The following is a 14,386-nucleotide window of genomic DNA, read 5'->3' on the forward strand; positions in this document are numbered from 1 at the left end:
TCAGTACCAGGAGGCATAGTACACCCTGACAAGTGTGCAGAAGAGGGTAGAGCTCTTCTGGGAAAGGTGTATCCTGGCGTTTAAGTCCTTACACATGCCAGACTGTGGCTGCTAGAGTAGGCAAAGGACTCAGTTTCTGGTCACATTGGTCAGCTGGTTAAAATGGGATGTTGTTGGTTTGGTGAAACCTGAAAAGATGGTATAAGGGATGTCACAAGAATGAAAATTTTGGTTCTAAACGTTCTAGTCATCATTGTACTCCTGTGTAGCTGTAAGTAGACATTACTCCAGAAAGCACAATATGATAAAGATGTGAGTAAAAACTGTGTGTACTAAATGGCTCACAGTGGTGATTCTGTAGCATTCCATCAACACAAGTCGAAAATAAAAACAGCAGAGGTCATGCTTTGTATTTATGGTGGAGAATTTCAGCATATAGTGCAGGAATCATACTTGTCATTTAAAAAAATAAATTGTACACATGGACTAGCCACATTTATCCTATTATGGTATTACTTCAGAAACAAATTTGTCTGTGTTTTGAGAGCAAAATCATGTTACTGCTCAAATGAGGTGTAATCATTTACAGTCGTATGAAAAAGTTTGGGAACCCCTCTTAATTCTTTGGATTTTTGTTTCTCATTGGCTGAGCTTTCAAAGTAGTAACTTCCTTTTAATATGTGACATGCCTTATGGAAACAGTAGGATTTCAGCAGTGACATTAAGTTTATTGGATTAACAGAAAATATGCAGTATGCATCATAACAAAATTAGACAGGTGCATAAATGTGGGCACCCCAACAGAGATATGACATCAATACTTAGTTGAGCCTCCTTTTGCAAACCTAACAGCCTCTAGACGCTGTCCTGCTATAGCCTTTGATGAGTGTCTGGATTCTGGATGGAGGTATTGTTGACTGTTCTTCCTTACAAAGCCAGTTCAGTTAAATTTGATGGTTGCCAAGCATGGACAGCCTGCTTCAAATCATCCCATAGATTTCGATGATATAAGTCAGGGGACTGTGACGGCCATTCCAGAATATTGTACTTCTCCCTCTGCATGAATGCCTTTGTAGATTTCAAACTGTGTTTTGGGTCATTGTCTTGTTGGAATATCCAACCCCTGCGTAACTTCAACTTTGTGACTGATGCTTGAACATTATCATGAAGAATTTGTTGATATTGGGTTGAATTCATCTGACCCTCGACTTTAACAAGGGCCCCAGTCCCTGAACTAGCCACACAGCCCCACAGCATGATGGAACCTCCACCAAATTTGACAGTAGGTAGCAGGTGTTTTTCTTGGAATGCGGTGTTCTTCTTCCACCATGCAAAGCGGTTTTGTTTTGACCAAATAACTCAATTTTTGTCTCATCAGTCCAAAGCACTTTGTTCCAAAATGAATCTGGCTTGTCTAAATGAGCATTTGCATACAACAAGCAACTCTGTTTGTGGCATGAGTGCAGAAAGGGCTTTTTTCTCATCACCCTGCCATACAGATGTTCTTTGTGCAAATTGCGCTGAATTGTAGAACGATGTACAGATACACCATCTGCAGCAAGATGTTCTTGCAGGTCTTTGGAGGTGATCTGTGGGTTGTCTGTAACCATTCTCACAATCCTGCTCATATGTCACTCCTGCATTTTTCTTGGCCTGCCAGACCTGCTGGGTTTAACAGCAACTGTGCCTGTGGCCTTCCATTTCCTGATTCCATTCCTTACAATTGAAACTGACAGTTTTAAACCTCTGAGATATCTTTTTGTAGCCTTCCCCTAAACCAGGAGACTCCACAATCTTTGTTTCCAGATCTTTGGAGAGTTGCTTTGAGGATCCCATGCTGTTACTCTTCAGAGGAGAGTCAAAGGGAAGGAAACACAACTTGTAATTGACCACCTTAAATACCTTTATATCTCATGATTGGACCCACCTGTCTATGAAGTTCAAGGCTTAACAAGCACATCACACCAAGTTATCAGCATTGAGCAGTGACAGGCATTCAAATCACCAAAATGACAAGGGGACTCACATTTGTGCACAGCCAGTTTTTCACATTTAATTTCATACAACTAAATACTGCTTCACTAAAAATCTTTGTTCGAAAAACACCACAGTACTCCGATGTTCCTAGGAAATGAAAGACGTACCACTGTTATTTTTTTTGTTGAAAGTAAATAATTATGCAAGCTGAGAGGGGGTCCCAAACTTTTTCATTTGACTGTAAGTTGTATTGTCACACATTTGTAAAAGGAGATAAAAATCTTTACAAAAATAATTGCATTTAAATAGTGTCCTCCACAGTCATGATAAACGAGCGGAGGCTTTGCATTCATTCTCTGAGCATTTGTCAATTTTCTAATCAGTGTGTGCAGTTTAGGGTCGCAGAGGCGGGGGGACCTCACAAAGTACCTCTTGAAATGAATGGTAAAAATATGACTTCAGATGTTTTTGTTCTGTTGAAGGATATTTTTATTTAAACACACTCTTGAATGTTCTTTTTTGTAACAAAATGCTTTTAAAATCTGATTTGTCACTTTTTTAGGTTTCCAACATTTGCCTTTTGCATCATTAGCTGGTTAAAAAAAATAAAATAAAACTTACTAATAGAGCAGTGTTTAACAGATGAGTCAAACTAATTAAAACATACTTTATTAATCCAAAGGGGAAATTCACATACTCCAGCAGCAGCATACCGATACCAAAAAGCTATATTAAATTAAAGAGTAATAAAAAATACAGGTAAAAACAGACAATAACTTTGAAAAATGTTAACATTTACCCCCCCCCGGGTGGAATTGAAGAGTTGTATAGTGTGGGGGAGAAACGATCTCCTCAGTCTGTCAGTGGAGCAGGATGGTGACAGCAGTCTGTCGCTGAAGCTGCTCTTCTGATAGCAGTGTCGTCAGCGAACTTTTGCACGTGGCAGGACTCCGAGTTGTATTGAAGTCCAATGTATTTAGGCTGAACAGGACCAGAGAAAGTACAGTCCTCTGTGGCGCTCCTGTGTTGCTGACCACAATGTCAGACCTGCAGTTCCCAAGACGCATATACCGAGGTCTGTCTGTAAGATAGTCCACGATCCATGCCACCAGGTATGAATCTTCTCCCATCTCTGTCAGCTTGTCCCTAAGGAGCAGAGGTTGGATTGTGTTGAAGGCGCTCAAAATTCAAATGTCCCAAGTTGTCTAGATATGTCTGTTTTATACATTTGTACAAACTTCATGGCTTCTAGTGTGAAATCAGACTCGTGTGTTTTGCATTAATCCATTACTCGGGTACTCTTGTATAGCAGCCTTTTGTGTCGTTTTGTAAGTATTGTTACAAAAGTGATCAAACTTTATTGCTTAGCCTTTGTTTAAAACGAGAACTTGGAAATGATCTGGACGCATGTTTCTTGCAGTCAGTTAACTGTAGCTGAGAGATATGATACACAGGATATGAGTTCACTGTGTTCATCACATGGTTTGTCGTGAACATTAGTTTGTCTTCAAAAACCATACGACTGACACAAGTTTACTGTTTGTAGATTCATGTTCAGTGTGCATTTTTGCCCATATTCTTGTAACTGCATCTCTGTGATGTGTTTCTGTTGCTGCAGTATATATCTTTTTACTAGAGAGACATGGTTTGTGGTTAAGGCATTGAAATGCTGAAATTATTTTGAAACTTGGCCTTGATTTGTATTTGATACACCTGTTACTAGAACTGTAGATGTGCAGTTTTTTCTTATGTCTTGCAGTGCTATACGCATAATTGGGGATGCTTGCGAATGCTTGGATGGATATCTGTAGATGTTCATTTGGAGAATGAATATAAAGCCTCTGTTCCTTTCTCAGGACTGTGTAGGACATGGTGTTAAATACAGTATGATTGGTCATGTCATTGTGCTAAAGCACTCACTAATCTATTTCTGAACAAACTCCATAATGGTATAACATTGGCAATAGCAAAAGCCTGTTGGTATTGACTTTGTACCGAAGTATTGTTTGTTGTGACATACTGGGAATTGGAAGGTATGTCTGCCTTTCTGCTACAACACTGCGTTTCCGCTTAATGTCTATTAGCAGAGAAAATGTTGAGTACAAGGCCTAGGCAGTCCACCTTTGGTGGTCTTATCATGAAAGTACACTCTAGTGAAGGTATGTTAAAAACGTAGCAAATGCTTTGTTGCTTGCTTTATAGCTAGATTTCTCCATGACTTGTTCTTTTTTTCTGTTAGAACTGATTTTTGTTTTGTCTTCTTAGGTGGTTTGCATTCTTCCCAACAATCGTAAGGATAAGTATGATGCAGTTAAGAAGTTTCTTTGTGTGGACCGTCCAACACCAAGTCAGTGTGTAGTAGCACGGACTTTGAGCAAGCCGCAAGCAATGATGACAGTGGCGACTAAAATTGCCTTGCAGATGAATTGTAAAATGGGTGGAGAATTGTGGAGTGTTGAAATACCGGTGAGTAATTTGAATATATTTTACATAACACATTTTTCACTTCTCCCGATTGTAGGATCTGCACACCGATTGTAGGATCCGCAAAGCACCTTTCTGTCACATGTAGATAGTAACGGAGACTCTGACGTCACATTCCAACTTTTAGCACACTGTGCCCCCCGACTTTTTGCTGGTACTGCAACTCGCGCACGCGTCGTGTTAATTTCTGAGGACCTGATCAGAGGACGCATCAAATGAACGCTCTGAACGCGTGGCGGCCATGATGCGGGTGTGTACGCGTTCTGAGCATGAAGTATAAATGAACCCTAAGAAACGCCTCTTATCAGTGGTGATGACAAAGTGAATCTGTCTTCAGGCAGTGAAGCTGAAAGTGACTCTGGTCACTCTGAAAGTGACACATGTGCAGTCTGCTGTTCATATTACTATTGTTATTGGTATCATTATTATACTTCCTGCACTTCACTTTGAACTTCTAGTGTTTTGTGCATTTTATAGTAGAAAGGTGAGATTTAATAAAAATGTCATCTTTGTAGCCAAAAGATGCAATGGTTTTTACATGTGGGTTTTTTTTAAAAACAAATGTAATGTTAAGGAGGTTAAGAAAGCAAAATAACTTGTTCTAAATTATGACCATGTTTCATTACACATTCACAATTAAAAAAAAAATTTGTACTCCTTGATTTGGTATTTTTAAGGGAGCCAAACATTGTCACATCTTTATGGTTGTATTAACAGATTTCAAGTACTATCTCTTTTACTTACACTTGCCAAACTTTGATTTTACATGTTCTTGAACTGCTACTTCATTATTAAATGTAATTATTTATTAGTATTACTATTAATAGTGTTGATTGGTGAAATTCGCAGAAGTCTTTTTCACAGCAACAATGCAGTTTGCACAGGTCACCTTGTTCGTAGAGCATTTTTTCTGGAAGTGCACCCTGTGGCCTGCTTAAACAATAACTGTTCTCCTAGTGCCCCCCGTGCTTTGGGAGGCCAGCATGGCATCACAGATCTGCAATAGTAGTAGCCATGGGCAGAAATTCCACACATGTCTACTGTAATATTGAAACCCAGTCAGTACACAAGCTGTATTTCCACCCGCATGAGTTTAAAAACTAAACAAAAGTTGCAGTATTTTAATCTGATGAGTGCACTCCCTGGTTGGCTCTAATGACAATATTATGAGTACTGCCACTGGATATATTACACTAATCTGTGTGTCCAAGCAGCAGCTCCCATAGTTAGCTATAATGCTGCATCTTCAAAACAAGCCTCAAAGGAGCACTCCCCTTGTTAGAACACGAGTGGCTGTGTGAAGAAGTAATAATAAAATATTACTGTTGATAAGGAATTTCTTTTCCTAATAAAAAAAGAAAAATGTAAAGTGGGAAACAAAAAAGAAATCCCAGTAGGACCCAGAGCTGCAGCTTCATAAACGGGAATCGAGCTTGTCCCTCGCAGTCGCTTTGTGACATGGACAGTGTGTGCTTCAACAGTGGAACTCTAAGCACAATGTTCTTAATAGTTTGTAGCTGTCGTATTTTGTTTTTAATATTCAGTCTGTGCCTCACAGCAAAGTTGACATTTTAGGCCATAATAATTGGTCCAGCAGAGTTGGCAGATGCTTCTCTGGCCCTCTGTGACACTAAAAAAAAAATTGTACCATTATAGTCCACTCGACTCGTTCGGTTCCTCTTTCCCCTTTCAACATTCACTTTACTGCGGAGGTTGCTCATCACTAATTGTTATTATTAGATTATGGATCTCATCAATTTCTGGGTTTTTATAATACATATTGGGAGTTTGTTCACCCAATATCTTGATTTGGTAATTTAGTGCTAAATTAATATGAGTGAAGTGTCAAATACTGTTTCGTTTTTTTATAGTTGAAACAGCTTATGATTGTTGGCATTGACTGTTACCATGATACCACTGCTGGACGAAGATCAATTGCTGGATTGGTGGCCAGTCTGAATCAAGGCATGACAAGGTAGTTTTTGTCACTATTTTTAAGTTTTAACATTACTGTTGATATTTTGATGCAGTAAATGGATGGTCAGTGAACTGCAGGGTAGAGAGATGTGCAGAATTTTGTGTCTTGGTGCCTGAGGTAACGTAACATGAGGAAAAAAGAGGTGCAGCTCCAGTTCTTGACTAGTGCAAGAAGACGAAGAGATCATCAGGAGGTGAAACCACATGGGTAGAGCACATCACGGAATAAGGACAGCATGTAGGTTTGCTGTTGTGGACCATTGTTGAACAGTCCGCGGTGAAGAAGTAATGGATGTGCTGACAGAATTAGAAAACTGATGTGCTCATGGACGTTGGCACTATGGACATTTGCACGTCATGTTTTTTAAAAGTGATGTTTGTCATGATAACGTTCATTTCCAGTGCTTTAGCTATTAAGTTGTTTGTGCAAATGACAAATGTATTCATTGTTAAAGTATGCTGATGTTAAAACTGTTTTATCATTTTCTTTAAATGTTATGCACATTTTATGGCTTTATGAAACCTTTTTTGTGTTGTTGTACCATAGGAGATCTGCTGCCTAATTATTTTAGGTAGCTTGTTGCATGGTTGTTAAGTATTGTGATTAAATACCCTTACTCTAACTTTTTTTCCCCCAGATGGTTTTCCAAGTGTACAATACAAAGACCAGGACAGGAAATTATAGATGGGTTGAAATATTCGCTACAAGGTAACTTCATTTCTCTTTAAGGAAGGAGGTGTGGATGTGACTTGATATCAACACGGCTTAATACGAGTCTGAAGTGAGATTGTTCTCTTTCAGTTGCTTTGAAAGCCTGGTTTCGGCACAACAATTGTTTACCTTCACGTATAATTGTCTACAGAGATGGAGTTGGAGATGGACAGCTTCAAAGTGTTGTCAGTTATGAAGTGCCTCAGTTTCTTGAGTGCATTAAAGCACTTGGAGAGGATTACAAGTAAGGATATACCTTTCACTGAAGTGTTAAACAGGACTTGTAGGATAAGATGTCTGTGCTGTACTAAGAGAAGATATCCAGTTAAGCATCTTGGTCCCTGTTAGTCAAATTCATTGTCAGATGGGGTCACACCATCAGCAGAGCACCAGTCCTGCACGGACCCCACCTGTGTGCATACTGCATGTACTTGGGGCCGATTTGCAATTGCCGAATAACCTGTTCTTTTGTTTGTTTGGGGGTGGGGTGGGGCGGGGGGAGTACATACTGCACAAAACAAAACCTGAATGCATGACGTGAACGTCAAGATGCTAGAACTGCTGTTACTGAACCTAGAAAATAGTGCAGTTTGAATTCTACTCTTGTTTGCTCCAATTGTGATGGCATGAAGTAGGGCAGGGATTTATTGTTTGAGTGAGTAAAATGCAAGTTTCACTCTTACTACTAATGATTTGTTTTTCATTGCTAAACAATAAATTTTAACTTTTTTTTTTTTTTTTCTTTCTATCTTTGGGTTTAAACGAAGTGGTAAAGTTTGTGTTTTCATAGTTCAAAGGCTGTGCTTTGTAATTGGTGAAGCCCTTTTAGATTAATTTTTTGTGGTTATTTTAAACCACTATTTTTAAAGTAATGGGTGTCTTTAATTTTGTGTTCTAGTCCCAAACTTTCAGTGGTTGTTGTGAAGAAGCGTATTGGTGCAAGATTCTTTGCAAAAATTGATGGAAAACTGAGTAATCCACCTCCTGGAACAGTGGTTGATAATGAAGTGACAAGGCCAGAATGGTAAGTGGAATCTACTAACCGTTTTTTACTGTATGTGTTGTGTTTATTAAACAGACCTTCAGTTAAAGTTTAAGACTACTTCCAAGGTTTAGTGTGTCTGTCTAATTTGTGGTGGCAGTTTGTAATCAAAGTAGGCCTTTGTGTGCATGGAGAGATGAGTGTTTTGAACTTTTGTGTTGGTCTTCAGTAACCTCTTATCTGCTCTGCCTGACCTCTTAAATACCTTATGCAGGTTTAAACTAAATAATATAACTTTATGACAATAATAAATAATTTAAAAGTAATTAATTTAATTTTGAGCTGAGAACAAAATGCTTGCAAGCTGCAGTGTGGAGGTGAGTTGCCATGTTTATTACAGGTCCAGGACAAGTTTACCTTTTATTTTAACCTCACTGCCATGTCTCATTCATTCACGTCTCTGCTGCAGTGGGGGATTTAAAGTTCTGTCCTGGTGCCCCCATAGCTTCAGGTTTTTGTCCCCCTCAGTTTTTTTCATTTGACTTTTCTGTTAATTAAGTAAGCCGCCTGTTTCCTTGTTGCTCCACAAATTGCAAGCTGGTTATGCTTAGCAGTTCATGAGTGAGATGAGCATTTGTGTGTAAGATGGGGATGAGCTTGTTCTTTTTGTCTTCCTGTTTAATAGTTTCTGCTTTGTTAAATTTTCACGCAATTGTAAACTATATAAACTATTAAATACTTGTATTTCTATATAAGCCACTAAATGGTGTTGGGCCAAAATACACGTCTGATATCCTCCACCATTCCGAAGCATCTGGACCCCTCAGGTCATGTGGGACAGGTCTTCTCACTGTTGTGGGATCAGAGCCCTGCAGGGTGAGGCAGCGTTTTGTTTCTGTGCCCTCGCCTGTGGAACAAACTACTGAAGACCTGAGGTTTGCACAAACCCAAAGCATTCTCACTTGATGCAGCTTCTCCGTGAATTGAATCAATAAGACATTTTTTTTTCTGTAAAATAGCCATTTATTTCTTTTTTAATAATTCTTTTATAATACATTTGCATTTGATTCGTGGTATATACAGTAAATAACCTTGCCCTTGAAGCATCATTTGATAGTAGCTCCACAAGTGGCTCACAATTACAGAAATGCTGCCTTTTACCATACGGTGTTACCTGCTCTGCTTTGAATTGAATACAACTGTGAGAAAGTGAAAAATGTGACTTAGAAATAAAGTGGCAAAACAGAGCTACACAGTTAAAGCTATGGCAGAAATATTCTTAAATTCTTACAAACGTAAACTTCACACTGCTACACTTTGCTGAAAGCAAAATAAGAAAAGTAAAAGTAGTTGAGCTAACTAAACACTGAGATCATGGCTTTGCGATTATGAAACTGGTGGGGATGAAAACCTGCCACCTCAGGAGTATCCAAGGCTGAATTTGAAAACCCTGATCTGCGGGTGCAGTCGTTTGGTTTAAAGGCACTGGCATAGCTGTTGGCTTGTTGCATTTCAACTTGGTTGGCGGTTATAAATGGTAGCAGGTTTGCAAATCCAAGCTTAAAGAGTTGAACTGGTGCAAGATTTCCTCTTCCTAGTTAACTACGCCTGAAGAATATCTGTGGAGTTAAAGTTAGGTACCATTGTGCCCTTCTTTGCTTTTGAACTCTGAAGAATTAACTGATTATACAGTAAATGTAAATGGTGAGGCAGAAATTGAGTATTAGGTATATAATTGGGACCTCCATCCAAATAAGCGTGTACCTTGATATACTACTTAGGTAAGCACAGAACAACTAAATCTGAGTTGGTGCTTAGGGAAAATGTGAAGTCAAGAAGATGATGCAATTGAATAAACTTTGCTTAAAATAAAATCCATTTTATGTTGCTCTCTAGGTATGACTTCTACGTGATCAGCCAGGCAGTCCGCATTGGCAGTGTGTCTCCTACTCACTACAATGTTGTGTACGACACTAGCGGTTTGAAGCCCGATTACATGCAGCGACTCACACACAAGCTCTGCCACATGTACTACAATTGGTCGGTATGTATTAGAATTTGTCAGCTTCTTGGGAATCTCTCCCATCATTAAGGTTCTCAGAACTTTCCCCCACAACAGTCTGGCTCACATTTGTGTTCCTGTCAAATGTTGGAATTGGAGCAGTATATATGTTTAATGATTTTAGTTTTGTTGATAACCTCTTCTTTTCTCAGCTCTGCCTGGGTAAGTTACTCGGTGATCATGGGATATGTTCCAGTTAGTAAAGAGTATTGCTGCATTTTGTAGTCAAAACTGTGAGCAGTTCTGTTGTGGTGACGTTGAGTTTCATTGATGACAGCCAGTTGTGGCTCCGAGTGGCTAGTAGACTGTACCTCGTTAGGTTCAGATTTCTCAGTCTGATTCATCTTTAAAACTGTGGTGTGCATACATGGTGGTACCTCTCATTTTGTGCTACATTCAAGCCCAATACTCACATAATACAGAATGTGAGAAAAACAAATTTATTTTTCTATCATGTACTCAACTTTCTTGTTTTACTTACAAAAACCAGAAGAATGGAAGCAGCAGTACTCTGCAATAATGTGTAGAACTTGGCCTTCATCTTTGTTTTGGTTGAAGTTACATGCGTGTCAGATAATGTGTCGTACTGAACACTTTTATTTGTATTGTGATTGACAATTCCCATCTGTACTCCTGTTGTTTTTCTGTTCCGTCAGAGTGCGGCGATTGTGAAGCAGGTTTTATTTGTTCATTTGGGTGGAGGTTATGTAATTCTAGAGGAATGTAAAAGGTATCAAAATCTTAAAATATACACCTTCAGCATATATATTCAGTGAATATTTGAAATGGTAAATTCTTTTAACAAGGAATTTAATAACTGTAATTTATGCCTCCAAGGTTCAGGCAAAAGAAAAAAATAGAAATGTAAAGCAAATGTCACCCTAATGAAGTTTAAAAAGGCCTCCGCCTGTGCATATTGCGACTTGTGAAAGTGGTCTCTGCTGTGATGTTTCAGCCACATGATCAAACTTCAGGTCCATTCTTTGATGCACTTAGCTTGCTGGCATACTGTTGCAGGCCATGAGCTGTGGAAGTGAGTGGACTCGGTCAGCTCTCAGTAATCAGAAATGTTCTTTTTTTATTACTACTGTTTTAATTATGTTTTTGTTTTGCCTGTCCTGAAATGCACCTTTTGCTGGCACTTCATACCTGTTTAAATAACGTCTGCCCTCTGTGCTATGGTCTGTTGAGACTATCGTGCTAAGTACCTTGTGCAGGGAAGGGTGCAAGCTGGAAGTCTGTGTTGGGAAGTTTCCTGGTCTCATTGCAAAGTCAGCAGCCAGGAGTGCAATGCATTGTGGGAACAACTGCTGAAGGATGGACACGCACATTAATTGCGTTGCAGACACTCAATCATGGCGCATCCTTTATTTTGTTAGTTTAAGGTACTCGGGACTTGTCTGAACCAGTTAAGGATGGGACAGTCTGCTACAGTGGATTATAGATATTAGGTCAAGCATTCATATGTTCTGTCCTTGTTTTCATTGCTCGCAGTACTTTTATACTTTTAGAGATTTGTTTTTCAGTGTGGAAACTTTTCACCAGAGATTAACGTTTTTCCTCTTAACTGCTGTCAGGAAGCTGTGAACAGAAGTCTGACTCGAGTAGACGAGGATAGTCACTGAGGCTTTAATTTAACCATAAACCATTATTTAGTCCATAAGCTAACTCGGTAACGCATTAAAGTGCAGATTGCCTTCCAGGCACACTGAAGCTTCAAGGTCAAAGGACGCTGGAGGTTCTGCTGTCTTGTACTTGCACGGTGAATTTTGTTTTTCTGTTTCCTGTTGCAGGGAATCATCGCAGTGCCAGCACCTTGCCAGTATGCACATAAACTTGCCTTCCTGATTGGGCAAAGCATCCACCGAGAACCCAATCCCAATATGGATGAATTGCTTTATTATTTATAAAATATCAGGTCACATTCCGAGGTTGTCTTTGTGCTGATGGGGAGGTTGATTTGTTACGTGTTAAATTATTTTTGAGTTAAGTAAATTTAAAGAAAGTTTGGGGGGGAATTTTGAATTAGGAAGCTGTTAATTGTTTACTTTTGTTGATCAGTGTTTTCTTTAAATTTATTTCAAATGAAAACACATTTCAGTTGAAGCTTGATCCCGGATTTTCTTCATTTTTAACAAGTTAATAAATATTGAGTTTAAAGATGATGATGCATGGGCATGTTGTCTACTTTGTGCCTGTGTAGATGTAGATTTGCTAAGTGTTTATAATTATTTCTGAGTTAAGCAGATTTAAAGAAAATTTGGAGGAAGGAAAAAAAAAAGGAATTAGGCTGCTTTTTCTTTATTTTGTTAACTGTTTTGCGTTATAAAATTAAAACCTGTTCCAGATTCACTTTGATCCAGAGGTGTCTTCATTTTTACATAATTGCTTTTGAGTTTTTAAGCTTTGAACAAAAGTTCTTACTGTACATTTCTAAGTGTCAGGAGGAAGGTCCCCAGAAGCACTTTCTCGTGTACATTGTCTTTAATAACTTGACTCCATCGTAGATTCTGTAGGTGGCAAAAATAATTAACTTGACAAGATGAGGATGATTGGCCCAACAAAGTTTTTTTTTTTTTTTTTTTCCTGTTGCTGTTGATTCAGCATAGGAAGGTTCCATAGGTCTTGGTAACGTGTCCATCTGTCCTGCTCCTTGAATCTTTCCTACTTAAATCCCCTGTAATGGTTTATTTATTTGTCGTGACACATTTAACCTGTTTTGTTTAAGAGGACAAGATTCAAGTCTTTCAATGTTTGCTCCTAATACAATACCTGGCAGCAGTCCAGTCCCAGAGTAGGCTCTGACCTCTAGAGCAGTCTGGGGCGACGCTGTCACTGTGAGATCTGAACAACAACTACAGACACAGGCCTGGATTTGTCATCAGAGCAGAGTTGTCCAGCTGAAGCCCTCCACATACCTACTGTATAACCCAAAGTCCTGCTAACCTTCCTGATTTCTTCTGTGTGCTGGTTACATGACTCCTACTTTATTTTTTAGTTACGTTTAACAGTTTTGTCCCATTGTGCAGTTCTTCTTAGTGTTTTTAGCTTTATATACATTAAGCTCAGTTTTCCAGCGTATTCTCAAATCTGATTTTTGCCTAGGTCCTTCTATAACGTATGTATCTAATTCACAGCTTTTGCTGGATTTACAGAAATCACTCATTTTTTAATTATATTTTAATTTAGCTGAGGTGAAAAGGATCTCTGTGTGACCTAATCTTTTGTGTGCTTAAGCAAACTCTGTACACTAATGGGTCATCACACCAGACTTACTAAAAATCAAGAGCAGTAGTTCACAGTTAAATCCGTGTATGTTTTAGATTTTGTTTTCTCATAAATATGCCTCCTGTTTGTTGAACATGACCACCACTCGTGAGGCCTTGTTGGCTGTGCCGGCTTTTAGTTTTTATGTGACGTATTGTTCCTTGCGTGGATCATGAACCCTAAAAGTTCAGGCGCCTTGCTGGGTGACGGTGACATATTACAAATGGATGGCTTCTAAACCGTTTATCCTAATGGTTTGTATTTGTAAGCGATAGCAAGTGAGTGCCTGTCAGGGTTTCTGTGACTGTAAAATTCACTTCTAGGGGATGTGTTTCGGGAACATGTAAAATACATTTATAAGCAAGCAACAACTTACATGGAATATTTTAGGGTTTTAATTCTTAGCTTTTTTTAAAGTTGTTTCATTTCACCATTATTTACTTTTTCTGCACGTGATGTAAATTATCTGCCTTGCTAGTTGCTGATGGTGACAGACCTTTTTCCAAGAGTCTTGATGTTTTTTTTTTTTGTTTTTTTTTTAAAAAGATGTTTCTGATTTCCCTTTTCACATGATCCGTCTTGCTCCAGACCTGAATAGCTCATGCAGAATTAATTTTTCCTCTGTAGCTGTCACTGCCTCAGTAACATGCAACTTTCTTCCTCTTCTGAGGAGTCCTGTTATGCTGAAGTTCTGAAGCAGTAGGAGAGGGTAGTATTGTATTTGGTCAAGTCACCCATTTGTTGTCCCAGTTTAATTTCTCCTGTACTGTCAGCTGTTCCTCAGTACAATAATCCCCCGCTCTATCGCACCCCCAATATATCACGAAAAAATTCAATAAGTACATCCTACCTGTAGTGTACTTTGCAGCCAATTCATAACAAAGCATACGGTTTTCAGCAGACAGAGTTTCGCATTACAGCACCC

General features: G+C 38.9%; 1 protein-coding gene across 1 annotated transcript in view; it reads left to right on the forward strand.

Annotated features, from left to right (window-relative positions):
• piwil1 (piwi-like RNA-mediated gene silencing 1) overlaps positions 1-12,466 on the forward strand; it is a 60,364-nt gene extending 47,898 nt beyond the window's left edge. Inside the window, exons 16-22 of the mRNA XM_028824765.2 lie at positions 4,243-4,443; positions 6,333-6,436; positions 7,077-7,147; positions 7,241-7,394; positions 8,049-8,174; positions 10,029-10,176; positions 11,988-12,466. Coding sequence (XP_028680598.1) covers positions 4,243-4,443; positions 6,333-6,436; positions 7,077-7,147; positions 7,241-7,394; positions 8,049-8,174; positions 10,029-10,176; positions 11,988-12,104 — 921 coding nt within the window. The 3' untranslated portion in view covers positions 12,105-12,466. The remainder of the gene's footprint in view (positions 1-4,242; positions 4,444-6,332; positions 6,437-7,076; positions 7,148-7,240; positions 7,395-8,048; positions 8,175-10,028; positions 10,177-11,987) is intronic.
• Positions 12,467-14,386: the final 1,920 nt, after the last annotated feature.

The sequence above is a fragment of the Erpetoichthys calabaricus genome, chromosome 18 (assembly GCF_900747795.2).
Source record: "Erpetoichthys calabaricus chromosome 18, fErpCal1.3, whole genome shotgun sequence".
Classification (NCBI taxonomy): Eukaryota; Metazoa; Chordata; class Cladistia; order Polypteriformes; family Polypteridae; genus Erpetoichthys; species Erpetoichthys calabaricus.